The following is a 27,971-nucleotide window of genomic DNA, read 5'->3' as shown; positions in this document are numbered from 1 at the left end:
GATGGGCAGTTTGCGCGTGCGCACTAACTTTACACACTTTACCATCCGTATGTATATATTCGTTTGCAGATAGTTGGAGTGGGCGTGTTTTGTTTTAATGGGCGTGTACATCTGGCTATATAATACGAAGTTGAACGCTACGCGCCCGTTTGTTGAGTTAAGGTCGTGACCATCATGTGAGTACGATCGAGCCCGCTTTGGTGCGGATGGCGCGGGATTTCCGCAATTCTGAGCAAATAGTGCTGTTTTTAAGAAGTCATTGCATGAGTTGCACTAAGGGATTCATGCTTTCTGCTGCAGGGTCACAATGCGGGTACTTAATTGGGCGCTGCTGCTAGCTGCCACTCTACGTACCTACGCTGTCGACGCCCCTACGCCAGATGAACGCCTCGAAGACTACTTCAAGCAAAAGTTGGACGACTTTAAGATAAAGCTGCACGAAGCATTCGAAAAGGCCAGATTACAGCGCCACAAGCGAAGTGTGATAGCTCCGGACAGTCCTGACTATGGCGGTAAGTTTCGATTTCACTGTTTGACCTTCTCTTTCAACTAATGCCATAGAGAAATGCTAGTGCGTTTTCGCTGCGGCGTCGTCCGTTTTCATGGGAGTCGGCGCGTTGGCTGTTCGCAGCCCTTCCGCAAGATCATCTTCGCGTCATCGGAGCGAAGCCGGTTGACCTGGGCATCCGTCTTGGAAACGTGTCGTGTTGGGCACCGGCGTACGTGCCCGGCTCGACATTTCTCGTCGTCGCGACTACCGCCGGACAGGTCGAGCTGCTGCGATGGACCAACGGGCGCTACGCTACATTCGCTGGAATGGCCACAAGTTTGACAACGCCCAAAGTCGAGGTGCTGTTGCTTCTTACGTACAACGTGCCAGCTACGTGCCGGCATCCTTTGATACGCTCGATCCGGAAAGTCTTCGATGTTGTTTCGTAATTATAAAGCCAGTGCGCTGTCTTTATAAAAGCACTACCTAAGTCTTAAACAACTCAAATAGTTAACTTAGTCAGCTCCGTGGTTCTGGCAGTCATTAATAGTAGCCGTCAGCCACCCGTACAATTCTTCTACCGATACCTGTTGGAGCGAGCTGCGTTTTTTTCTCCTTTTTTTTTTTCGCAGGCGTTTGTGTACAGCGACCAGTTATGGATAGTATGCCTGCACCAGAGACACGGTGGCCGAGATCATTTCGTGCGGCTGTACCTGCTTCAAAGTGAAAAACTGGTCGCCAAGCAGACCATCGAACTGGGCGGCGAATCGGACATCGACGTAGTTCGCGGTGCTTCGGCCCACTATCTGGTCACGTGTGTGTTCAGAAGCTACTCCGGTTCTGGCACATCGTACAACGGAAAGCTTATGTAAGTTTCGGTACATTGTGGTATTTCGGCATCGACAGTTCTGTCGTACGTTACGTATGCATGTGAACTGATTCTGTGCCCGGTGTTTGCAACGTCGGGGCTCTTAAAGCATTGAAAATTCGATTTGGAGTTAATAACGGAAACCATGGACTTATTTAAAGAGTTCAGTCGTTTAATTCCTGTGCTCTGCATACACTGTGCAAATTGCTTGGATCATTTGCTCTCCAATCTGACATACATTTCCGGGCTTGGCGGCTTAAAGGAGCTTTCTTAGTGGATACCTGGTTCTAGGTGGGCACTTTTAATTGAGACAACTACTTTATAGGTTTGTTAATTTACGTTCACAGTTGTCCGTACGTATGCACTCTGGCAGCAGTCTTTCACCCAATTGCCGTTTAATTTTTTTTTTTCTGCAGCCTTTACCAATGGAAGAACACGCAGTTTGATGCAGTTTCTCAGCACTCGGTGATAGGAGCCAAATCAGTCGTTGCCTGGAGTATGGATGGACCACTCTACATTGCTGTTGCTCAACAGAGAGATAACGCTGGCGAACTTTTCTTGGGATCTCCTGTATTCATCTACAACCAGCGTTAGTATGCCTCAAGTTCTCTTTTGCAAGAAACGTATAATTACTGTAAATTAAGCATTGTGCATGTGGACGTGCGACAGCAGAAAAAAAGAACTGCAGGTAAGCCATCTCACTTCCGCCGTTTCGCATAACATGTTATTCATGCGATGTTATTCGTCTGAAGGTCTTTACAGATAGAAAGTGATGCTCCCCTGCGAATAATATTTTTGAAGAGGAGCACCAGAATGTAATCTAAAAGGAAAAAATGACCTCAACCATAAAGTGTTCACGATAGCTATTGGGTACACATTTGCAGGTCTCGTTCAAATCCACACATCTCGATTCGTTGCGCCTTAAAGCCTAATTCAGTGTTCCTCAATTTTGTATCGCGCTCATGGGCGCACCCTCCTGCTTGCGTTAGCACCTGCCTTGCTTTGCTTTGTGTCATTGTTCTATGCTCAGCAAAGCACATTAGCTTCAGTGCATCACAAGCAAGTCTTCAATAGACACCTTGAAAGTACCTGGTGTTTATTTTAATTTTTTCCTCCTCAGGTCGTGAACATGAGCTGAGCTACGTGCAGGTGATCAGGTTTTGGCAGGCTTGGAAGGTGAACCACTTCATGGTTGCCAGCATCCACTACCTGACCTTCCTGACTCGACAGGGAGTCTTCCTCTACTGGTATGCCGGTAAGACAAGTACTAATATTAGGTGTCTGCCAGACTTCGCCCACTCGTTTTCCTCGGCAGTAGATGGATCGAATTCCTTTATTTAATGCAGGCGATCAGTTCCTTGAATGGCAGACCCTTTTGAATACAGAGGGTGCGGAGGACGTCTCAATCTTCACGCTGCCAAACGGTGAAGCTGCCATCGCAGTTGTGCGAAGGGTAAGAGCATTGCTTGCATAGAACTCAAAACAGTGGCTTATGGTAATGTTGTATTTAAACATTCTAGCCTTCATTTACTTTATTTCAGTGTAGTTGCACTAGCTTATTCTCTCGCAAAGTGTTCACATCAACAGCACCTCTATGGCTTTATAAATTTTGCCTCTTTGAAATTGGGTCACTCAGTTGGGCAGTGCCCACACTACGTCCACTGCATAATCTAGGCACATGGTCGCAGGATGCAAATAAATGATCGGTGTAACAAGTGGTGCAATACAGTAATCTCGCATCAGAATTACTGCAGCACTTCAGTTGCTATGTGGCACCCAGTTGATGGCATTAGTTCATGCAATTGATTCCAGCCTGTGACAGTTTGGTTCTGGTCAAGGCAGAAGGCAATGTCTGTGTGCTTCAATTCGGATACCTTCAACATTCATCCCATTTCAACATTTATCCTTATCCCTCTGCTATAGCAACGCTGTATTAAGACCCATCATGATGTTCATGTGCATAGAAAATTCTTGATGCACACATGAGGCCCGCACTACCATAATTTCCTGTAAAAAAATTGCTAGGAGCTCCAGTGCTGCGTCCAGCTATCGTGGGAATATGTGTAGTACATGAATTCGTCTCGTCTTCATGCTTGCATTGACTTCAAATGTTCCCGTGAAGTTATTTCTTATGCTTTCTTTCAAAGTTTTCAAGCAGTTGTAAAACAAAATGTTGCTTTATGAATACATCGTCAATTGCCAAAGTTGCAAGGCTGCTTGAAGCCAGAACGACAAAGTTTAGGCACTGCATTATAATACCAATTCCATGATGGCTGAACTGCCATACTAGCAGCTTGCATAACATAAATGGCTGTCCTCTTTGAAGTGGATTGGTGGCGGAGGCCACCATACTTCTTTACTTTTTCAGTCTTTAGGACCCACGGTTTCTTTAACAAACCGTTCGTCCTGAAAGTATTCAATTGTTCTAAAATCTGTCCTTTATGTTCCCTCCTTGTGCACTACCAATACTCTCGTCTTTTCCTATTCTCCACTACCGATTCATTAAGCTTTACTTCACTGTCCCTGAAACCAATTGCCCAGGGCACGGACACCACTGGCACCCTAGTGCCAGAGTCCCTCCTAGTAATTTTCCTGGGAAGCTTTCTCCTCCCTGCAAGTCCCCGTTTAAATATTTTCGTTGCTCTGCAGTTTAGCTTTGCCGGCAGCGGCTCTAGTAAAATACTTTGCTCTCTTGGTCTAACATTCTGCAAATTTCAACAGTGTGACATCGGTGCCACATTTTATGTTTTCAGGACGAAGTGATGTTTTTCTTGGAGACTGAGTCCTCAACGTACAACTGCACGTTCACCCTGAAGATGTCTGGCATGTCTCTCTCCGGCGTAGTGTTCCAGTTTATCGAAGGCCAGTTCTTCATGTTTGCAACCCAAGCAGTACCGTCTGCACCCCAGCCACCTCTGCAGCTTGTTCTACAGAAATACAGCTTCGGTGAGCTGTTGCGTGCATTAGTACAATATGGGCATGGGCTTCAAGTTGAGATGAACTGAATTGAACAAATTGAAATGAACTGCGACTGTTGCAAACTGCGATTAAAATTCTGGAGTCAGCATTGCCATTCTTAGTCGAATGGCAATACTGAAGTATGAAGTATGACACTAGTTTTCTTTTATCGGAGGTGAATTGGAAATTGTACAATAGTGACATACTTGGATGGCAAAGTTGGTAAGTTGTCGCAGGAAATTTACAATGTCTTCCAAAGAGTAAACTTCCCTCCCTGTCCCATCCATGTATTTTCGCTGGCAATCAGCCCTGCCAACTCAACCATATGGGACCATCCTTTATGTTGCAGGCAACATCCATATTGTTTCTAACCTCCTCCACACCTGAATAGCGCTTAGGGACATAATTGCTTCTGTCTGTTGTCATTACTGACTGGTATGTTATGCGAACATGGAAGAATTATGAACCCTTCCCCTACCAGAAAATGGGGGTAAGCGAAGCTTGTCCTCCATGCACCTGACCTACACGCTTCAGTAACCCACAAGTAATAGTGCCGGATTGCTTCGGCTTACCGCTCCCTCAGCTCGGCATGTTCTCGTTGCCGTCGGATTGCCTGGTCTTGGGCGGCTCTGAAGGAGTGTTTATAGTCTGATGTTGTCGGCGCGCGTGCGAGCACACAAAAATCCTTTCCTGCCCCTTTCCTTCCCTGGCAGAAGCGACACGGCTCCGATTGGCTGCGAAATCCTTGCTTAATGACTTGCGCTCTGGCGCTGGTGCAGCTGTCAACTCGTCAAACCACCCTTTCCTGCAGCTGCTTCGCTGTGGGAGAAACTGGGTTTTTGTGTGACCACTACAACGCCACTAGTGAGACAATACAAGCTTCGCTTGAAAACTGATTCTTCACTTAAATTCAATATATATTGAAGGCAGCATGTGGTGAAAGTCTCCTTAGTTTCTAGACAGCAAAATTGCTATTCCTTCATGTTGGGAAAGTTACGCGTAAAGACATGGACACGAGGAAAACGGACAACGCAAATGCAGAGTGCAACAACCACTACAACCTCCACAGCATTTGTGTTGTCCATTTTCCTCGTGTCTGTGTTTGCATGACTTAACTATTTCTCCGACGTAAATTCCTACAAACTACCTCAGCTTTTTGCCATTCTATGCTAGTTATTGCCTAAATGGAGATGGTTGCCCTGACAACAGAGGTCTAGATAATCATATATTCAATTTTCACGTAAGCTGTTATGCCTATAAACCTATGATATATTTCGGCATGCATCCAGCTTTATGTACAGGAAAAACATTTGACGTTATACCTTCAGAGTTTGCCATCAATCCTTTCAGAGCTACGTACAGTCCTCTAATGTACAAGGAGCCCCACAAGGTTGAAAGGCCATAGTGGTTAAGCACTCACACCCATCATAAGTGCCAAGTTGAGACTAGATGTTCAACGGGAAGTTGCTTGTTCCGCATTAACAAGTCGTAACAAGTGCATATCGGGAGCAACCCTTCATTAAAAAATCAAGTTCAGTGTTTCCTCTAATGTTGCTGCCACTGTACACAAACAAAATTGCACCCTGATAGCTTCATTTGACCTTGAAACTTGCATGATGTCCGGAAAACTGGTTTGGGGGACCATCACGTCTTATAAAACTGCATTTATTACTTTGACATGAAGATTTTCAGGCTGTGCTGCAGTTTCTATATAGTGAGAGAGTACGAAGCCTTTATTTTGCCATCTTCCAGTTGCCCAAGGGAAACCGGATCCTCTCCTCGATTGCCTTCAGGGCTTGGAGAACTCCCTTTTGCAGCGGCAGGCTCACGTGGACAACCTGGCAGCGAACATTGGGCGTGTCTGGACATCCAACGGGCAGAAGCCACTTGCCACCGAGCTTCTGGTCATCGACGGTCCCGTGAAGGTCACCGGGTCGGTCAGCGCACCAAAGGCTGTGATTGTGCCCAGTGCTCAGAGGGTCCCCACGGTCACACCAGCAGATGTTTCCCGGCAAATTGATGATGTCAGGAATGGTGTTGCAAAAATGGAGAATGACATGAAGAATGTCGTGTTCAAGTCTGTCCCGCAGACAATTCAAGGTACGTCCTCAATTTTACTAGCCACAGCAGTTAGTGCAGTCTCATCTGGCTATCGTTTACTAGTGTTGCTGCCTACATTTCCAAGTAGTTCATTAGATGCTAACCAGATAACTGTTTTACTTGAGCTGCCTCGGCATAGCGCTGTCCACACTGGCAACAGCTCGTATTCCTGCAGCCCCTTGCTTACTAGATTTCTTTTTGGCGCTGATTATCATGCTACGGCGTGGTTGCATACAAGCTAAGTTGAGTACATGTTGCATTGCACTTAGGTTCTCTAAATTTGTTTTACTAGTCACTACATCATCCTGCTTCAATTTAGTCTTGAATCTGTGGCTTCCTTTGTTTTTCTTACGCAGGGAACCTAAATTTTGACAAACCCGTCAGTTCATCAACATTTAACGTCGGCCAGCTTGTGGACTCTACATTGAACGGTGTTCCTCTGGTTGACATGCTGAGGAACACCCTGAAAGTGACTGGCGACCAAGTTCTCGATGTTCCAGTATCATTCAGCGACCTCTACGTGAACAACCTGAATGCTCAGATGATCAATGGAATCAACATCTCAGGTGCGTCACACCTGACCAACAGACTAATAATGGCCTCGTTGTTAAAAGCTTGATTCAAAACGTAACATTCAAAAATTTATTTCAGTGCGACTCCTTCTTCCAGCACCTACTATGCTGTGTGGTTTATCGTTAATTCTACTGATAGTTAAATTATGGCATCTTTATTTTTGTCTTCATTCTTGTGCACATGCTTCCTCTTAAAGTAGTAGGTTTGGATTTTGTGAGATGTTAACTGTTTAGTTTGTGATCTAGTAAACAAGGGACAATGTTAAATTTGAGTACCATACTTACCACAAACTTCATTACTCCAGGTTTTGAATGGTGCAATCCTTTTCTTTCACTGCCACGTTTAGATGTTATGTTGACGAACAAAGACCAGCTGGTCACTGGCAATCTCAAGTTTGGCCATGTCTCGCTGACCGACTTAAACATCCAACAAGGCCGTGCAATCAATGGTATCAACCCTGAAAAAATCGTCACCACCAACACGCCACAGGCCATTCACGGGAGGAAAGAGTTTGTGAAGCTGCGCGTCCCTGGCGACCTCAAGGTTACCACGATGACAAACAATGCAAGTGTTTATTTACTGCACAAATACTTCAACTGGTTACCTCGATCAGCACACCCGTTGTGCTATCTAAGCACTCCTGTAAGCCGTCCGCCAATCGGCAATTATTCAAGTGCCAGTCTTCGGCTTCCTACTTGCAGATGACGCACCATGCACTGGTAGTTTCCTGTAATGATTAATATCAAGTGCCAGATCGTATATGCCGTAGTTAATAACTTTCGTTTTTCAAATATTTTCACAAGTGCTGTTAATATTTTCTATTGTCACAACTATGCGATAAGCTTTCCTGCAAAAATCGGCCCATATTCACGAAAAGCTCTTCCATTGGAATTGGTCTTGGCGTTCACAGTGCAATTAGATGGGGATACGCGACGAGAAGACGCCATGAGTGCAGACTTTCAACAACTTTGAAAGTTGGCGCTCGTGGTGTCTTCTCGTCTCGTGTCGTGGCCCCGTCTAATTGCGCTGTTAACACCCAGATGAAAAACCAACAAGCCCAAGCTGCTGTTCTATTGGAATGTTTCACAAGATTTCAACCGAGCCTGACGCTAGACATAATATTGGTGTAGGCAGCCAGCCAATTCCAAAGAGCACTTGCAAACAACAAAGCTTCGTGAGCTTGGCCCCGCCTTCCAGCTGCTCACCACAGTAGGTAATCTGGTGAAAATGAGATTGTCATCCACTGGGGAGTAACCTAAAGCTACAGAGAAAATCCATGCCAGAGTTGTCAGTTCAGCCTTGTGCTGCCACCTGCTGGCCACCCGGTGTGCTTGGAATTGTACAGCAACCTACCCAGAAAGGCGACGGTCCCGGGTTCGATCGCTGGACCGAGATAAATTTTTCTTGCTGCAAGGCTTCCTTGTTGAGCAACACACGCCAGCTTCCCTTGTAGGTGTGTGCCACTCAAAGTGGGTAACGGTTGCTTTCTTTTGTAAAACTTCCGCCACCTTGCAGATTTCTGCAGGAGTGACTCTCCGCAGTGAGCAATCTTGTTGAAAAATTCTTTGTTTCCTGAAAGTTGTGCAGGTGCTGGCATAAAGGGTGTGAAATTGGATGCTTGCCAGTTTGTCAAGTACGGGGAAATGATATGCATCTCCACTGGAAAACGTTGTTGCTCATGAAAAAGTGCTCTCTTCCTCCAGCACGACCTGTCGGCATTCATCGCTCACCTGGTTCCCCTACAAGGTGTCACGACAGTGACTGGAGAGTGGACATTCCAAGCGCCATTGATTGTTGGATCGGCGCTCAACCTGAAGAATCCAATCAATGGACTTTACAGCATCGAGAAGCTGTACACCGAGGCAGTCGACAAGCACAGCCATCAGACCATTCAGGGTAGGCTTTCCTCTGTCCATGCTCACTCCACTGTTCTTCTGTGCTACCTCAAGCTGCTGTGCTGGTTCGGGTAGCTGAAGTGGTTTCTTCAACATTTCAAGCAACTCTTGCTGTCAACTCATTCCATTAGAATGGTGTCCTATAGTGCCGCAATGGTGACTGATATTGCACGGTTCAGAAAATATTGCTTTTACTTTATCAGTAACCACCACGGTGTTATGCTTCACCACGTTAGTTTGACAGCTGCCAGATAAAACTGCTTTCTCTGGCTTTCATGTAGGCTTTGTCTTTCTCCCTATACCAGCTTTTTGGTGCTTTTTTGCTGCCAGAGATTTTCATCCTTCATGTTAAATGCTGTCGTGTGCAAGCTTGCTGAAATTAAAATTTTACCACAGCTTTAATCTGCAATCGGAAACGTTTACTTTCTTTGTGGATTTGCAATTTCCAATGTATTTCAGGGCCAAAGACATATCAGGCGCCTGTTGCAATCCATGGAAATGCAGAAGTTGCAGGCACCCTGAACGGTGTCCGCCCCAATCACGACTTGGTCACTTTGCATACGCCACAGAACATTCTGGGCTCTTGGATTGTCAAGGATTCGATCCACTTCAAACGAAACCTCAATGCCGGCACAGTCAATGGCCTGGACATTGCCAAAGATGCAGTGCTTAGAAGCAAGGGGCCCCAGGTGGTCTTTGGACGAAAGATCTTCGACTCGGACCTCGTGGTAACCAAAGACATCGCCATGACTCCCGGGAGCACGATTGACGGCGTTGATCCGTCGGAGCTCGGCAGGACAGCGGGGCTTGAGACGGTGTACAACACAGCAGTGAACATCGAGTCAATGATCGTCATTGGGAATGTGGTTGCACAAAAGGGCATCAACGACCACATGCTGCGGGACCTGCAGAACTTGATATGGCTCAAGTCGGCTGACCAGGCAAGGGTTTTATGGTCGTTGCATCTTGTGGACCGCTGCAGCACGAGGTGTAGCATACTGTGGTCTGACCATACCGTAACTTTCAGTGACTGTTGACGAAACTGTGTGTGCGATTCCTGAGGTCTTGTTCCTTACGGATAAGGCACCCCTGCAGATAAGTTGCAGCCATGGTTACAGTCCTTCCAATACATGCAAATAAGTGCGTACAACATTCTAATCACGTATGAATGCAACATAGAAGCATTGCCGGCACAAAACAATAGCTCCAGAAACAATTATATTTTGTATTGTAATGACCGAGCTAATGCTTTATTGAGACAGCCGTCTGCATGTGAAAGACTGCAAAAGAAGAAAAGCACGGTAATGATCGTGTTATGCAGAATATTCGCTGTGTATCAAAACATCTCTGCTTTAATTTTAATGCCCACTCCAGCTGATGGCAGCAGTATTGGCCATGCTGGCCCTTGCTACTGCTTCGAAGTGCTACTTCACAGAAATGCTTCCCTTATTGCCGTGAAACCGCACCTGCAGGCATGTAAAATGCAAATTCCATTTAGTTTCATATACCTTGAATTCTCAGTTCGGGTTACAAGTGTGAAACTGCTGTATACGCCTTGTCTTTTCACCACTCCCATCAGCAGTACGCTTGATTATGCCTGAACGCTTGCATCGCACTATGGTTATGGGTGTCATTAGTCAAACCGGAAACTCAATCGCACCTTTGTGATGCATTTTTCCTGCTTTCCGTATGGAAACCTACTGATCCTGAACCTTTCATCTGGGGTTGTTCCTGTATTGTGTTCAGTGTCTTAATTTGAGATAGAACTGCTGCGCAGGCAGTGATAAAAATGATGGCACCTGCCTTTACAACTTCTTGAAAACATTGCAAGTGCATTTATGAACACTGTTTTGTGTACAAGTAAAGAGTTAAGAATCCACTTTGTACTGTTTGCAGTAACTTGTTCTAATTCTGCTGGTTGGACATCATGTTAAGCAAGCACTTCCTCCCGCTTCCCTTTTTGAGGCTGTGGTAGGTAACTTTTCATAATCTCAAACCTTGTTTTTACAGCACATCAAGTCACCTGTAAGCTTCAACACTGTTCACTTGGAGAAGGACCTTGACACTGAAACAATAAATGGCATCAACCTCGACGAAGACCTCATGAGGACCTTCGGAGACGAAGTCCTTGAAGGGCCGGTTGTGTTCAAGGATTCTATTCATACAAAGGCACCTATTGACATTGCTCCCGGTGTGAAAGTAAATGGTATTGATCTTTCCGAGGCTGCCAAGCTGGTGAGTTGCTGCTTGTCCCGACATTTGAGTCATTTTGCAAACCCATACCTCAGCAAAAAAGTGCAAGTTCTTGTTTATCCTCATGCCATTATATTACAATGACATGCAATAATAGCAGGACTTCAGTTATCAAAAATGCTCACGCTACAGCTGCGTACATGCAATATATATTTCCACAGCCAACTTTCAGCTTACACGTAGCAAGCGGTATTGCTGTCCTTAGTAAGAACCAAGATGTATTCACCACATACAATGATCACGGTAGGCCAAAGGTCACCCGTAAGAGAATGGCGAGTACAGCGAAGGCAGTGTATTGGAATTGACCAAAGGTATGCAAACACTTTACAATGACTACTTGTGCATAGTCAAACAACTGAAATACAAATTAAGGTCAACTAAAATGTGTTACATCGGCACAATTTTGGCTAGTACTCTTTGTGCGAGGCCTGTACCACCTTTGGCAACTAGATAAGTAGTGGTGAGAGACTGTACTTTTCAGCGATAACTTGCGAGAGGGGTGCTACTTTCTCATTTCTTGTTTCACTTGTCCATGACTGTACACGAGTAGTTGCTATCAAGTTTTCGCTTACTTTTCATCAAAACCAATACTGCTGTTGATTTATTAGCAATCTTCTCTTTTTTTTTTTATCAACCTTTGGTCTAGTTCAATCTTTGTGGTGAATTAACATTGCTCCTTTTTGAAAACGGCAATACTGCTTGTTGGCTGTGTGTTTAGATACTGCACAAATGAAGCTGGTGTCATGTGTGTTTGTAATCAATGTATCTCAAGTCTTACTTACTTTACTTGTAAGCATTTTTTTCATCTGCTTCTTTTTCGTTCGTATACACAATTTAGCACTTTCTGGCGATCAATTCCATGGATTTCTTTCCTGTCCAGGTGTCGAGTTCCCATCAAAACACTGTCATCCATGGGGATGTGTCTTTCCCATCAATCGTGGTACAAAAGGACCTTCACAGTGAAACTGTCAATGGAAAGCCCCTTGCCAAGCAGTTCCTCTTGGTGAATGGCGAGCAAGTGATGGCTGGTGCACCATCTTTCATGAAACCTATCTCCGTCAAAGAGGTCGTTGCAGACTTCATCAATCCAGTCCAGCTCAATGGCGTACCCTTCAAAGCATTCATGGATGAGTTGGTCTTGCAGAACGGCTCTCGGCACAGGCTCATCAGCAACAAGCACTTCAGGAATGGCTTGGAAGGTGAGGCATTGTTTTGTTGTGCCCAGAAAGCAACCCACTTTCTGTAAATATGCTGAATTTGGAAGCATTCCTCTTAGAAATTTTCCTTTGCTCGTGAGGGCATCTAGCAATAGCGACCATTTTCAGCTCGGTGTAGTCAAGTCAGAAGTTTTACTGGCTGGTTTTAGGACTCGTAGGATTTTTATTTTCTCGTGCACATCATTGCAAATCTCAAGTGCTCAAATTTCATGGTAAGTGTGGCATAAAAGCTTTTCAGTCGTGCAGCTTGCTTGTAATTGCATGTGCCCTGATTATGCACATGATGCTGCCCAAGCAGAGGGTATGCATATGTGAGCAAATGCCAAGTTCTCTTGTCATTGTCGATATCGGGCACCACATTGCCCTCAGTTCAAGTGTCACTTTTTCATAACTGATACCACTTGCATTTTCAGCGCATCACTTGCAAAGCTATGGCCTCGTCGATGGCGTCAACGTCGAAGAGATGCTGAACAGTGTGGTGCTCCTCAACGTTCCCCAGCTAGTGGACGGTGTCAAGGTGTTCCAAAACCATCTGCGCCTGGAATCTCTGCTTGCCGACAAAGTCAATGGCCTTGACATCAAAGAACACGTTCGAAGGGTCATTCGCCGTAATGTTCAACAGGTTATATCTGGAAAGAAGACTGTCCTGGGGTGAGCGCTTCTTTCCAGTTCAGTGCAGAATTTTTTTTCTTTATGCTGAGCTTTAGTTCAGTTCAGATTAAAAGAATTAAAGCCATGCAAACGGCTTTCAAATTCCTGTGCATTCTGCAGTCGGGCATTTGACCTGATTTCGTTAAATGCATGAGCTTCCTTAAAGAATTAAGTGAACACACGTCAATGCAAATCAAGGTACTGTGATCAGGGTCAATGACGAGAAAGCGGACAACACAAGCGAATTTGACGTCCGTTCCCACCTTCTCTCTAGTGCTGTTAAGAGTAACAAATCGAACTAACTCAAGTCAAGCTACTGCAAGCATAATAGCTTGAATGATCAAATCTGCTCGTAATCGGTTCTCATAGCTCTTTTTTTTTTTTTGCCGACTTTATCTGCTACTCGCTGCTATACTCAATTTTGTTATTTTATTTTTTTTTTTCAGAAAAGCTTTTGTTCAAAGACATGTGACAACCAATGACCTTGTAAATGGAGTCAACATGAAAGATCTTTATGCCCGAGCGATGTCAAAAACTCAAGAAAACTTGATATCTGCACCTATGACTTTCCTGGGGGGTGTTGACGCTCGTAAGTTTGCTATTGCACCTAAGATTTATGCGCTTTCAAGTTCCTGCATGAAATGGTGCAATTTGTATGCTCTTGAAATGCCTAGACAGCTTCGTTGATTTCATCAAAAGTCTTCACCAGCCACCGAACACAAATCCATATGCAAAGCTGATTTGCACTTGCGTTGCTACAGATTGCATTTTAGGTTGTGAGCCGGTGAAGACGGTGAATTCTTTGGACCAGGCAGTTTAATACTGGCACCTGTTCGGGAATTCTAACCAATATTCTAATTACATGCGCAAAGCTGCACACTTACTACAGTTGGCAGTTCGAACTTGGTCTCAACCGCTATTGCGTCTTCTGGGTGTAAATTCATTTATGACTGATTCGTACCTCCTTCTATTTGGTGTTGCGTAGGCCGCTTGCACCTTTATGGACATGCAAAACTCGATGGACTCGATCTTGACAATGTGGTGCTGCTTCGAGAAGATGAAGTGCTCGGTGGTACGGTTGTCTTCAAGAACCTGCTATCCGATGGAGATATTGAGATCGGTGGTCTCTTGAATGGCTGTAACATAACTAAGGTATATTGTCAGTCTCTGTGCAGTGTTTAAGCCTCGTACAGTTATTGAAACCAGCAGCAGCAAATGCGTAATGTGAAAGTTGATTGAATGCCGCCTTGGAGCTAAAAATTCAGAACTTAGAACGCATTAAACGGGCACCAAAGAACACTAAGCAGCATGAAAAAGCTATGCTTCTGCGATGGCGAAACGATGCTCTCGTCGCGAGCAATGCTCGGCCAGCCAGAAAAACTTGTATGAAAGACGCACAGTGATGACACCCAATGTGCCCACACCACGTTGCAGTCTGCTCGAATCTAGTTGGTTGCTTATAGGAAAGAGCTACGCCTTTGTAAATTGACCAAGCACTCAACCTAACAAGATCTCGGACATTTTCCTGTGCCAAACTGCCCTAGTGCAAGTAGATACCTTGAAATCCACATCACACGGCTGTACAGGCACTAAGTTTTACGCACAAAGTTCTAGTGAAGCTTGGCCTTTGATTTCTCTACTAATAGTTATCCATGTTTTACCTAATCAACAAACAGTAGTTATGAAAGCGTATTTTGCTAGTATTAACACATTTACTGTTCATCTAATGCTCCCTTATCAATATCTTGCTTGCACACCTCTGGTACAAACATATGGTGAACTCATTCATTTTGGTCTACAGGTCACACATGTGCAATCATTTTGATAAGATTTATACGCAATAAAAGTGACATTAAACAGCTGTTCAATAATCCTAGAGCTAATACTACCCAGTTATCAATCTTTATTTTTTTAATTGACTCTTTTGTTCCATTGCAGCTGCACAAGGAAGCGTTGTACAACAACGGCGTGAAGCAGTCAGTGTATGACCGAAAGCATTTCTCGAAGCTGAATGTCAAAGGCAATGTCCATATTATTGGGGACCTGAATGGAGCACCGTTTGACACACTCGTAGGCAACCTGATCATGAGGAATGTGCCACAAACGGTGGATGGACCGGTGACCTTTTTGGACAAAGTGGTCGTCGACTCCCTCACTCTGTTGGGGCCGATCAATGGGGTCAACCTGACTGACCTACTTCGAGATGCTGTCACAAAGTCAACTGAACAGGTCCAACACGCCCTTGAAGCTATTGTCTGTTGAAAATTCGAGCTGCGCCTGCGGCTTTCAATATGAGGCATTAGTTATTCTTTGCAGTTCAAGTGATTGAACTTCGATTACCCTTCGTAAAAACAATGTGTAGACACATGCAAAATAGGCCTTAATGTCTATTGGAATCAATGACAGCCATGTCGTGTATTTCCCTGATGGCAATCTTCTTGCACAGACGTATATTGCTGCTTCATCTGAAACATCTAATGAAAAATTTGGGTATACCTATATAAAAAAACCTTTGCTCCTTCTCGTAACGAGCACTTGTACTGTATCAAAAAAGACTGCAAACAACAGTTAATCATTGCCACCAGTGGCTGCCAACCTTTATTTTAATCAGCGAGAGTGCATACCACATTCATATGCTAATCAAAATTCGGTGAAAAATTTGATGTACACAGCAGAATATCTTGCTTGGAGTTAGGTTGTCATGTTTGTGGTATTGATTTGAATTTCGTTATGCCATTCATTGTGAGGGACAAGTTCAACATCAATCATTGAACATCTTTGTGTATCATTATTCCATTTGTTACGCTTCCTTAGATAAGTGCATTGCTCGGCAATTGAAATGCAATAATTGAACCACATGCCAGTTGGTGCTTTTTCACCACTGGAGAGCACTGGGTGTTTGCTGGTGGACCAAGTGCAGTCACAACGCCTCGTAAAATCTCCTTCAACATGTACAAGAACGCAACAGCTGTGTTCACGGCGGCCACCAGTGATGCAAAAAGCGTCGGCAGCCATGCGCTCAGCGTGTTGAGTGCCGTACAGTATGTTTTGCTGTTAACAGGAATGCCCAGCTTGTGATAAGCCCCAATACAAGCAAAACGCTCCTACTTTACCTAGAGAAAAACATTTGCCAATAGAATGCACTAGGCTGTTGCGTTTGCATTTAAAAAAAAAGTGTGCCTGCCTTCAAGTCATAACTCGGCTGTATTTGGCAGCCACACACTTGATCTGGTTTAAAAGCAGGTTGTGCATGCAGGCTGCCAGAAACCAGCATGCCATCGACGTCCTGAAAAGCGTTTCTCTGGCCTCCCACCTTTCCAGGTTGTCCGAGGAACAAAGACCTTCACAAACCAGCACGGACTGGTTGCGTCCAACTCCCTTCACGTTCGTGGCAATGTCCATTCTCAAGGGCCTGTGGGCGGCATCAGCGTCGCTGATCTCGCCAGTGTGGTCACGGCCCACGGTCGTCATGTCATCCGTGGCAAAAAGACCGTAGTCGGGCCCCTGACTGTCGACAACATTGATGTGAAAGGCAAGCGTGAATTGTTCTGCGAGATCTTTCTCTATGCCCTTCTACCACTAAGAGTAGCTACGTCAAATCCTGCGACGACTACATTAACTTTGCTGTCAAGTGCCGCAAGGTGGGCTCCGCTAATTTTAGCACGTCGCCTGCACTTGTATTATTGAAGTGCTCGTGATTTTCTCTGTACATTATCTCTCGTCAAGCGTTACATCTACAAATGTATAAGCAAATACCACTTTGAAATCGCAAGCAGCAATGAAAATGGCATTTAAAATGAGTGCACATGTTAATTTGGTGCTCATGTATGCAAAGGTGTTCTAAGACAACATGGCAAGATAAATGCGTGGATAATTATTGCCTGCACTAGTACGTAATTATGTAGCTCGCTTCTGTTTTGGTAGTGATGCTGTACACTAGACGTGTTTCTGAAGTGACAAAATAAACTGCAGGTTATCGTGAAGCAGACCTAAACTGCTGGTCGTCGTTCAAGCACACCACACTTGTGCAAGCAATGAGCCTTAAGCTGGGCTGGTCAGTCTTTTAGTTCAGTGCATCTGTGCTGTCAGCACTATTTGCCATGTGCAGGCAATGACTTTCCAAGGATTTTAATCTGTTCTGCTTATAATGGTGCAGCAAATGCAAGAAACATGTTGGAATATTTTCAAGTCATTCGCTCACCAATAACTATATTTTAGCTGTTTGCAGTTAAAATGTTATGACGACGGTCGTACTATTTGCTTGAGTATAGGTTGACCATTTTTCCCTCTCCCCTGTAAAAGTTGCCTAAAAGGAACTATCGACCTACATTCGTGAGCAAAGCTAGCCAAAGTGATGAGCTAATAGTTCTCGTGTCGTGCCAGACTGGTTTTGAGAAATGCTGCATATCGGACGCACCTGATGGCACTGTGGACGACGGAAGGTCTAGTATCTGAGCTTACGGTAAACAAAGGTCTCGTAGTCGCAGCTTTTCATTTCTCTGGAGACATATGGGTCGACCTATGTTAAAATTTATTTCTCGGCAAGTTCGATATACAGGGGTCTACCTATAGTCACCTTCCACCTATTTCAAAGTAAACGTGACTGTTGCGTCGTTTTGTTTCTCCGTGTGCCTTCGACCATCTATTACGTCTACCTGTCCTTAACTGTTCACTGTTCATTCCATTCGCTTTCCAGGCACACTGAACGGCCTGCGCATACCCGAAGACCTTGTTCTGCCAAGGATCAAACACCAGCGCATTCCTGGCAAGGTGATCCTGGCTGGCCCATCGGCCATTCAGGGCAATTTGAACCTCAACAAGGTCAACGACCTGTATCTAGAACAACTGTTGGCTCAGAGGGTGACACTCAGTGGAGATCAGAGGTTGAGGTCCAAGCTAGTCTTCCAGAGGGACGTTCCAATTCACGGTGGGTGAAATGCTTTGCTCCTGGTAATTGCATTGGCAAAATGGTGTCGGTTGCAGTGCTGGTCATCGCTACCGAAAAACAGCTCGAGGGTATCGTCATTGGCGCTTGAATAAGTTGTCGATTCATAATGAACCAAGATACAACATGCACAAGCAGCAACAACTTGCAACTAAAGCATTTGGTGCTACTACTTGTAATGTAGATTCTGACCCCCTATCTTTTTCCACTTTGTTTCCTGTTGGGGTTCTGTTGGCAATTGATGTGATGTGCAGGTGCTTAAACATTCATTCTTTTCTTTTTGAAAATATGACTGGGCTGGTATTCATATTGCAAATAGTGTCAACATTTATTTCGCTGTCTGCAGTGCAAGCGTCTTCCCTTCATGTAGTGTCATGTGCGGCTATCAGCTGATCAAATTGTGAAGCCTTCTGTGAAGCACGTTGCACTCTACAACATCATGCATGAATGACATTTTGTTACAGTGGCTGCTTCTGTGTGTTTTTAGTATGGTACCTTTCCTATATTCTGAAAAGGCTTCTGTACTAAAGCATTATATGGCAAAAAAAAAGGTGAACATTTCCGCTCTGAATTTAGACATGCTACAAGGGCATGAACATACAGTTGAACCTTGATATAACAAAATATTGGACATGGCTAAATAAACCTAAAACGTTTCTCACCAGTATCATCATGTAACAGACATGCTTCTAAATAATTAGATATAACAAAGGCATTTTAATTTTGATCTGACTTCATTATGCAATTCTGTGGCAAGACCTTGAGACTGATCCTCCAAGCTGTTGACCAATGCTTGGGACTAGCTGGACTTCTGCAAGGGTTACGCAGAACAGACTTCACGAGCAGCACTCTGAAATCGGTCGGCACTATCTTTGCCAGGTCTGCATCATGGCAGATGTTGGCCTGCTTCCTCGAAATAAGTTTTCGTCTTGCTGTTGACCTGCTTCTCTAACTTTGTTTACCTAGGTGACCTCGGTTACGAGCGCATCAACGGCATTTTAAGGGAGCACTTGGTCACTCAATCCGGGGAGTACAAGCTGTCTGGTGCAAAGACATTCGTCCAGGACGTAGAGATCCGTGGGAACCTGAACGCAGTGACTGTCAATGGGTACAACCTGGTCGAGCTTGCGAGAGACGTCGTACTTGTCAACAGACCCGAGGAGATACCGCATTCCACCGTAGGTGTTTCGTTATTCCTCCTGCCTCAAGTCTCGAAGCCCAGTAATGTTCTGCCGCCAGGTGTCCTTATAGGCTGAATTTCTATTCGTATTTCCATGTATGTAACCTTTCTCTAAATTGTCGGTGCACAACTTTTGCAAAACTCGAGTGCACATGACGTTTACGTGCGAAAAAGACGCGATGATCACTGTTTGCATATCTGGTTGATATTAGCCAGAATTAAATTCTCATAGGGGCAGAGTGTATAACACTTGTGTAGGTTTCTTTGGGTGCACTTTTAAGAAAATAATGTGATCCAATGTAGTTCTTGTCCCTAGGCTATGGTGTCTCTCATAGCCCCGTATGCATATTTGGGATGCTCAACCCCATGATCAAATTTTCTTTCGCATATCTTGACTCAGTTTCATCTTTTCCCTGTCTACATGTCATCTGCATTGTGGAAAAAGCTAAAGATTGCCAATAGGCCCTTTCTAGACGTATATTTTCGCACACCTTGCACATCAATTGTTTGATCTTCTGTAGGTCTTTTCGGCTCCGATTGAAGTGGTAGGACAGATTACAGTCGTGGGGACCGCAAACGGCATAGACGTTCAAAACCTAAAGCAGAACTTTGACGCTGGCAAGGACAGGTGGAAGCAAGGAGCACAGAGCATGGTCGATGCCCTCCGACACCATGAAGCTGTCCTACAGAGGCAGCTTGCTGCGTACAAAGGTCGGTGTTCAGCTCAATGCCTCGCTTTACTCTTGCTGAACTTGATTTCTAAAGTTCATTTTGTCCTTGTGTGCTATTGGCTCTAAGCTTGAAATATTGGCTGGTCTGCTAAAGCATTTTGAAGCTGCTTAGTTCAAGCTAGGAGTTTGGCTAATGCATTTAATTCAAATGTTTTGGCTTGTCACACCAGAGTAATGCGGCCAAAAAAAAGGCCGAGAGGACAATGGGGAGTGAAAATTTGCCATGTTTACTTATTTGAACTGCTGTATGTGTGTCAGCTGTCATGACTGCAGACACGCATTTACAGCTCGGGTATTTAGGACGTGCATAAGCGAGTCCTCGCTTTTCGTGAAGCTTGAAGGTTAAGCAGGAGGCGTAAATTTGTTAAATGCAAACTCTCAATTCAACTTTGGACCATGTATCATTAATTACATAAATTGTCTTCAGTAATCCGAATTTGTGGTACCTGTGAACTGAGTGACGGAGTCAGTTGCAATTCCAACACTTGATATTGCATCAATTATTTGTGCGATTTTTGACTATGGGAACTACATTTAAGTGCACAAACATCCAATAAAGTAAATAAAGCTGCATTACTTACTTTTTAAAAGCCTGCTAATCGGTTGAGTGTGTGTGCCTAAAGTATTGTCAACCTGCTGTTTCATCACTCTCAGGACAAGCCACAGGTCTTGCCTACTTCAGGGCCTTTCAGACTCTGGATATTCCATCTCGAAGGATCTTGACTAGCCCCGTGGCTCGCTCCCTTAAGTAAGTGGAACGACAGTGATACTTCCCTAATGCACACTGTGTACTACACGCTGCTTAACTGTCCATGGTTCCAGATCGCCCAATGCCGCATTGAACGATGCATTTCCCAGTGAATTTTCAATCCATTAAGTTTCTACGTCCAGGAAGCAGTTTGGCATTGTGGTCTAAGTGTGTAGCCACGTGTGTAGTCCACAACTTAATTCTGCGAAACTTTTTACCCTGTGGAGCTCCGCACATGTTCCACGGTGACTGTGGCAAGACCTTTCTTCTATTGTTGCTGAGCTTTTGTGTGCCTCCAGCACCTTTCATAAGGCAATTTCCAGCTACCATCCATAGACTAATGGCTTAACCAAATGATCTTGGTGTGCATCAGTGTTTGTGGTGGACCACAAACTAGGATGCAACCCTACTTAGCTTTTGTGCACAGCACTGCTATACAAGAGAGTGCTTGTAGATTATTATCATGTCTCAAACTCCGGCTCGCTTCTGTTCTGCGCTTCTGTTCTTTTCTTTCATTAAAGTACATTAAAGTGAAGCTATTATCTTGAACTTGACTACCTCAATGCTTTGGCTGTTGAATCCTGCTGGCTGAAGGAAGAAATCCATCGCAATCTTGGAAAGAATGCAATGCCATTTTTTTTACTTGCAAAACCATTGGCCATTAGGGCTGTTAGCATTTGCTGCCAAGGCACAAAGTAGGGCGAGGCAAAACTATTTAAGGGACACGGAATTTGCAAAAACGATGGAATTGTTGTGCAAATTGTGCGTAACCTCAAAACTGTGAAGACATTGAGAACTGGGCCGTTTGTTTCCGCGCATAATTGTAAAAGGCGCAAAAGTATGGGACACATGTGCCTGGGTTTTTACTTGCCCAGAGTTCCTTGCACCATTTACAATTGCATGTGGCCACAAATTCCGTTTCGGCAGGTAGTAGCCCTTGTAACCTACACGGTGCCGTGCCTTCACGGCAGAAATTCACATTTGTCACTGAGCCTGCATTTCATTAACTCTCATGGCAAACGGAATGTAATACCAGTAATCTGTGCTCAAAACATTGGCACTCAAGCTTAGGTAATAGACGGAAGAAATAGACTTGGAGTTACCAGCGTAAAGGAGGAGGAGGAAGAATAAACTTCATTTATAGATATGAGCTGATTGCGTAATTGTCAGAGGCGGGCAGCGTTCCTAGTCCAGGATACCGTAGGAACGTGAGCTATCTTGGCCCTGCTCGCCGGGCATTGCTGGTTTTCAAGGCTCGGGTTTGTCAGCTGGGCTGCTCAATGTTTTGTCCCATGATGCATCGTTTCGATGGCTTTTGCCCACACTCCCACAACATGTGAAGGGCATCCAGGAGAAAAAGAAAACTATGGTGAGGTACTGTGGTTCTAAACCCTTCGGGCACCCTGTGGACAATTCTGCATGCCAATATAGTGCATCAAAAGCAGGCAGAAATGATATTTAAAATGTGTTCATTACACCTTGCAACGCCTCCAATTGGACCTGTGCTGAGAGTTTGAATATCCGAAGTGTTTTAGTTGAACAATATGGAAAGGCATGTGGATGGCTGTTTGCGCTCGGTATCAGCAGTGTCTTCATGAAGCGCGCTCGCTTTTCATTGTTTCTCGGAATGTTTTACATTGGCAATATTTTTTCAAGTGGCTGGATAGGTGCATTCCAAGTATGCTAGACATAAAACAGTTGATGATCTCATATCTGACATTCCTGTAAAGAGATTTAGCATGGCGTCCACTTTCTGCTAACTTCACAAAACTCGCTAAAGCATTAAGTGCTTATTATGAAATTAATATGCTTTTCATGATTATGCAAGTTGCAAGAAATGTGGTAAAACCAACTTTTCAATGGACAGAGCTAATTTGCGCCTGACAGGGTTATTTAAGCAGACTTCACGTGGCTGTTCCACCTATTGCACAGGTCTCCCTGGAATACAATTCCTGCCGATGTGATGGTCCTCTGGACTGCCTGGCCCACTCACTGCCTCCACGGCAGAGAGAACTGCTGCGAGGAGTTCTCGTCGGAGGTGCTCAACGTAGAGCCTGACGGCGCACTGACCAAGGGACGATTTGCCCTGCGCCGTCGCTACGTTCCGTTTGCTTCTCAGCATGCCTCAACACAGCCTGGATTCGTCGTCTGGACCAATAGCACCTCGAGCAGACTGGGGTGAGCGTTGCCACTTGTCAACTGTTCAGAGTGCAAGAAGCTAGGGAATCAACTTTCGGCGAGCTATCATTGCCTCACTTTCAATGCGAATATCATTCTTGACATCATCAGACCAGTTTTCTTTTCGGCTGTATGGCTGTCCAACTAAAAACCAGATTTGGTGTCTGGGTATGTTTTACTCTTGATAATACTCGTATAAAATGTCATAAACGATTACACTTCAAAGACAGATTGCTGGTAAAGTGTATAAACTGTACATAGAACTATAAACCCTGCAGCAATTCTGCTTTATAGGTATGTGCGTTCCAGAGACAAGGCAAACGTGAATACATTTGCCTGAATCCAAGCCTCTCACTATGACACCCTTCATAGCCAACTGTGCAGTATCAAGATATTGAACTTCCTAATTTCTTTGCTTCTTCTGTCCCCCTTGGAGTGTACCATAATTGTCCTGTGCAGCTGCGAACGTCCAGGTGCAGAAGAGCTGGCTCTGGGTCTTCTCGATCCACGTGGCCGGTTTGCGAGTGATCACCTTGTCAGGGTAGACCTGAGGGTGACTGCATCGGCCTTTGCGAGCGACGTCAAGATGTTTGAATTCCTCGGGAGCACGTACCTGGTTGTCGCCCACTCGTTCAACAAGTACCTTCTGCCCTCAAGCAAAGGCAAGTGTATGCCTTTGGTGCACCACCATCCAACCTGCCATTCATGTAGTTGATGTACTACTGTGGCTGAAGTGCAGTGTTCTGCAGTATTTTATCGGTTCCTGTGAATGTTCAGTCTTGCATGGCACGAATGCTTTGTTGTACAAACTGATGCAAGGGTCATGCAAGCAGTAATGAGCTGTCAGGCACCATGTTGGGCATACTGCTTGCACATCATTGCAAAGATCAAGTTCAGTGCCTTCCGTGCGTGCACAGGGATTCTGAACAGAAAGTCCTTTATGATAACAAGCTTCACTTGCAAGCTGCAATGGGAGGCATACCTTGCCTGTAAATTTTGAGTACGAAATACTGTAACCTTTACCTTGTTGACACAAGGCCTGGATTCCTTGTTTTGCAGTGTTTTAGAAGTTGGCAAAATAGTCTAACCTCGATATAACGAACATCAATACAAAGAATTATTGGATATCATGAAGTACTCCTGAAATGTTCCTACAAATATCGGTGTGCAACAAATTTTAAGCATAACGGAGGTATTCTTGTTTTGGATGCAATTTTGTTTATGTAGTGACCTTCTACTGCATTCTGTATGCATGTTATATATGTGTGTACAATCTAAATGAATATTGGCAAAGCAGCACACTGGCCAGGCACCAGCAGCCTTTTGGCAATGTCTTTTTGACGTCCACCAGACCCCAACTTAAAAGAGCGGGCTCCCTCATGTTTCGTGCTTGCATAATTCTGCCCTCACTGGGCGTTCCACTTTTGACAGGCGGACACATCGACGTGTATCTTCTTGCACCGGGCCAAGCCCACTGGCAGCTTCACCAGACTCTGAATGCCACTGGTGTGGCATCCATAGATGTCGTGGAATTCGACGGCATTGTGTTCCTCTCATCTGCAAACAGCTGGAAGCAGGGCTTGACATCGACATACTCCACTGTCTACACCCTCTCTGGAGCCGTTAACATGGTACGAAGCACTTGGCGACGCATTTCCTGCACCACTTCTAGCCTTAAGGGTAGTTTGGCTCAGTTTAAGGTGCTGTGGTCCTCTTTTGCACCCTTACAACGGACACAGTTGCTGGTCAATGCGTGTAAGTCTGACTTTGCACCCGTTGCGGTTAGACTTTATTCCAGAAACAACTGGCAGTTTGCCAGACCAAGCGATTGTTTGCTTACGAAAAAACTGTGCAGATGCTCCCAACTGCATGAGAGTGCGAGAAATCAGTGCAGGAATCTGAAGGTGGAGTCTCCACTTGTTTCTTTTGTCCTGTCTCGCTTGCCAAGCCTCCATCACCTGCTTGCAATCCCAGAAGTCCACTCTACCAATAAAAATTAACCTCTTGAGGCTCCTTTTAATGTGAACTAGCTTTTGATGAAAAAAGTGTCCAGAATAATGCACGCAACAAAGGCCACCTGCAAATAGGGGTGACAGAAACATTGTACTTTTGAATACTGCATTGTTAAATTCGTTCTTCAAATAGAATAGTCGCCATACATAAATATTTTTCCAATACCTCAAGTCATCACCATTGAGCAGTAAAACCCAAAATTTGACTACATAAGCATCATACAGTTTACCCCTGTGGCCAGAGTAGACAATGAAGTTGCATAGTGAAGCGCTAAGTGTCACTTGGGGAATACGAATTTTTCTGAACTGCGATCATTCGCACTTCGAATTGTGAACGAGCTGTTTCTAATGCTCCATTTATGCATTTAATAAACGATGCTTCATAATGTGCAATGCAATAAAACTTGCCGACATTATGACTGTTAGTATGTGAACATACCCAGTTCTATATTAATAGTGAAAGTGGCCTTTTCTTGAGTGCTAATTGAAAAGTATTCAACTACATTTACTTCAGGTCTTACTAAATTCATATTCGCTTTCGTCTCAAGAATGACCGCTATTCATGCCCCAACTACTTACAACTCCAATCTTATCATTGTGGAGTCTTAGTTCATAAAACTCTGCATCAATGTTCCTGTTTTTCATCCAGTTTGTACCAATGGCTGATGTGCCCACGTCGCTGGCATCGTCGACGCTGTTCGTTACCGTGGACAACTCGCTGCTGTGCGCTTTTGCGAGCGAGAAGACTGGGCTCCAGGACCAGCACAGCTGGCTCGACGCCCACACCGAGCCAGTCAGCATCTACCAGCACATGTATGGCCGCTTCCAACTCCTTCAAAACATTCCCATGATCGGAGTCAACGCCATGGAGCACTTCAGGTTTGCAGGCAAGTGGACTTTTCAGCTAGTACCGCATTTGGAGATTCCTCTAGAGTCCTCAAGTGGGATCGTAATCTGAGTCGCCCGCTGCGGTAGCGTAGTGGCTATAGGTCCATTCAGTTTGCCTGCACTTTCTAAACCAATTAGCAACTGGTGCTGCCCTTCGCTGTTCGTTTCACTCGGCGCAGGCTCCGTGCAGGAAGAGCTCGCAGCTAAGGTAGTGCAGCGTTCATGCAGGAGGTGCCGTGCCTGTTCTGCACGAGCGGGAACTAGTTCATGAAGTGCACGGAGAGTTGAATGGGCCTCATCGTTTTGTACTGCTAAGAACTGGGTCGCTGGTTCAATCCTGACCATGGTGGCCGCAATACACCGTGCATTAGGTGCACATTAAAAATCCCCAGGTGATCTACATTAATACCGAGTCCCCCACTACGGCCTACGTCATAATCTGATTGTGGTTCTCGCACGTAAAACCCAGAATTTAATCTCGGCTTGTCATTGGTGATCGTTGCTTACTAGCCCACCTTGGCATAGCTATTTTTCCACTTTCCAAGTACCTTGTTGCATGCAAAGTAAATGGTGTTATTTTCTTTACAACGTGCATAGTGGTAAATATTCTACCATCGCGTCCATTGAATTCATTAGAACTGAGAACTATGAATGCTAGAAGTTGCTAAAAGTGTGGAGCATCAATGTTATCAAAGCATACCGCTTCAACAAACAAGCCATGTATCGTTTTTTTTCCAAAAACGATGATATCGTAAGGGATTGAAGGAGTACTGTCACATATTTTGGGAGTTGCAGAAACTCAACTGCACATTTCTCGAGTGTAAAAGGATTTAACTTGCCAAGTATGAGGCTTTAGAAACATCGGGCACTTTAACTTCATGCTAAAATTGTCTCAAATCGTCCATCGATGAAACTAGGGGCGATGGCATTGCTCACAAAACAAATTGATAAAGGATGCTGCATGCATTTCCCATGACTTTGTTTGTGTGTATGGCAGCCGCAGTGATAGCACTAACAAAGCCAATGTCATGACATTGTGATGCATACACATTCAGAGTACTAAAATGGTTTGTTGAACAAGTACTATTACAGTGAACTAGTGGGTGGGCTCTTATGCTTGCCTGGATTTAGGGTCTAGAGGGTTTGGATGTTTAGTTAACACAAGGTAAGTGGGAAAATGTCTCGTCAGTACTTGATTAGAAATCATGGTCTCAATTGGCTCTGGTAATGACTTAGTGCTAGAACATCAGTTTTTTTTTTTTTTTTCACTAGCCATAATTGTGGCTTGGCAATTTTGCCACTACATGGACAAGCATGGAGCTCCTAGTATGAGTACTGGCAGACTATCGGGCCACATTTGCAAAACTGCAAGATTTTCTTCTTCATATATGGTTGCGGTGCCTCTCTGGGTAAGGCATTCTACTGCCGAGTAAGAGGTTGCAGGATTGATAACTGGCCACATTCGCACAGAAGCGGAATGTAAGAATGTCGCAGTACCATGCCTTGGGTTCACATGAAAAAGTTTGTCCCCCCTACTACAGCATTCCTCAAACTCCAGCGTGCAGCTTTGGCTTGTTAAACCCCACAATTTGATTACCACTTCTGTTTACCTTTCTTTGTGTGACGCCCGAGTACGAGGTCAACCACTTTCCCTGCAGGCGACGTATTCTTTGTGCTCGGCAGCCGTCACCTCCAGACGGTCGCGATCTACCAGTGGAAAGGCTACAGCAAGTTTGAACAGGTCCAGGCAATCTCCCAGTCGCCTGTGGCCCTGAAATCCTACTGGTCTCGCGCCGGCAGTCTATTCCTCGCCGTGGCCACGGAATGTGGCAAGACGCGAGTGTTCGAAGCTTTGCCGTATGGCCGCTGCATTTCCCCGAGGGACCAAGTGGGCCATAGCTAGGGGCCAATGCACAAGCAATTTGATATTAACATGCATGCATTGCTGGCATCTCTGCATGTGTTAAACAGATGCAGGATGCTGCACAAATGTAGGGCTAGTCATCGCTTCGGGACTAGCTTCCCGTTTCGGGCTACTTCTTGAGGTACCTGCATATGTTATTTACCCCAGTGCCTTTCCTTTTTAACATTTGTCTGTTGACTTTATGTTGCTGAAGCAACTTTTTTATGTATGTACAGCTAATCGTTAACTGCAGCTTTTGCTGCAAATGCAAGTCAAACTTGCCACGTATCTTGTTTTGTACTAGGCATTTTTTGCCCCCACTTGACATGAAATAAAGGCTTGTTATTTTATGTTGTCGTGATGGCTTGTCGTTATATTGAC

General features: G+C 44.8%; 1 protein-coding gene across 1 annotated transcript; it reads left to right on the top strand.

Moving 5' to 3' along the window:
• Nucleotides 1-61: 61 nt before the first annotated feature.
• LOC135920123 (uncharacterized) lies at nt 62-27,940 on the top strand. Its single transcript, XM_065454201.2, has 29 exons — nt 62-176; nt 301-512; nt 632-849; nt 1,123-1,358; nt 1,775-1,947; nt 2,479-2,613; nt 2,705-2,811; nt 4,112-4,304; nt 6,069-6,416; nt 6,773-6,982; nt 7,336-7,553; nt 8,693-8,885; nt 9,344-9,825; nt 10,895-11,119; nt 12,018-12,336; nt 12,768-13,005; nt 13,452-13,594; nt 13,991-14,157; nt 14,944-15,234; nt 16,327-16,537; nt 17,702-17,932; nt 18,917-19,128; nt 19,652-19,841; nt 20,516-20,609; nt 22,542-22,787; nt 23,247-23,449; nt 24,219-24,418; nt 25,449-25,686; nt 27,346-27,940. Coding segments are annotated over exons 1-29 (6,180 nt in total). The 5' UTR covers nt 62-174; the 3' UTR covers nt 27,591-27,940.
• The last annotated feature ends 31 nt before the right edge of the window (nt 27,941-27,971 follow it).

Source organism: Dermacentor albipictus, chromosome 8 (genome assembly GCF_038994185.2).
Source record: "Dermacentor albipictus isolate Rhodes 1998 colony chromosome 8, USDA_Dalb.pri_finalv2, whole genome shotgun sequence".
NCBI classification, from domain to species: Eukaryota; Metazoa; Arthropoda; class Arachnida; order Ixodida; family Ixodidae; genus Dermacentor; species Dermacentor albipictus.
Note: the sequence above shows the minus strand (reverse complement) of the source record. Positions and strands in the feature narration are given on the sequence as shown.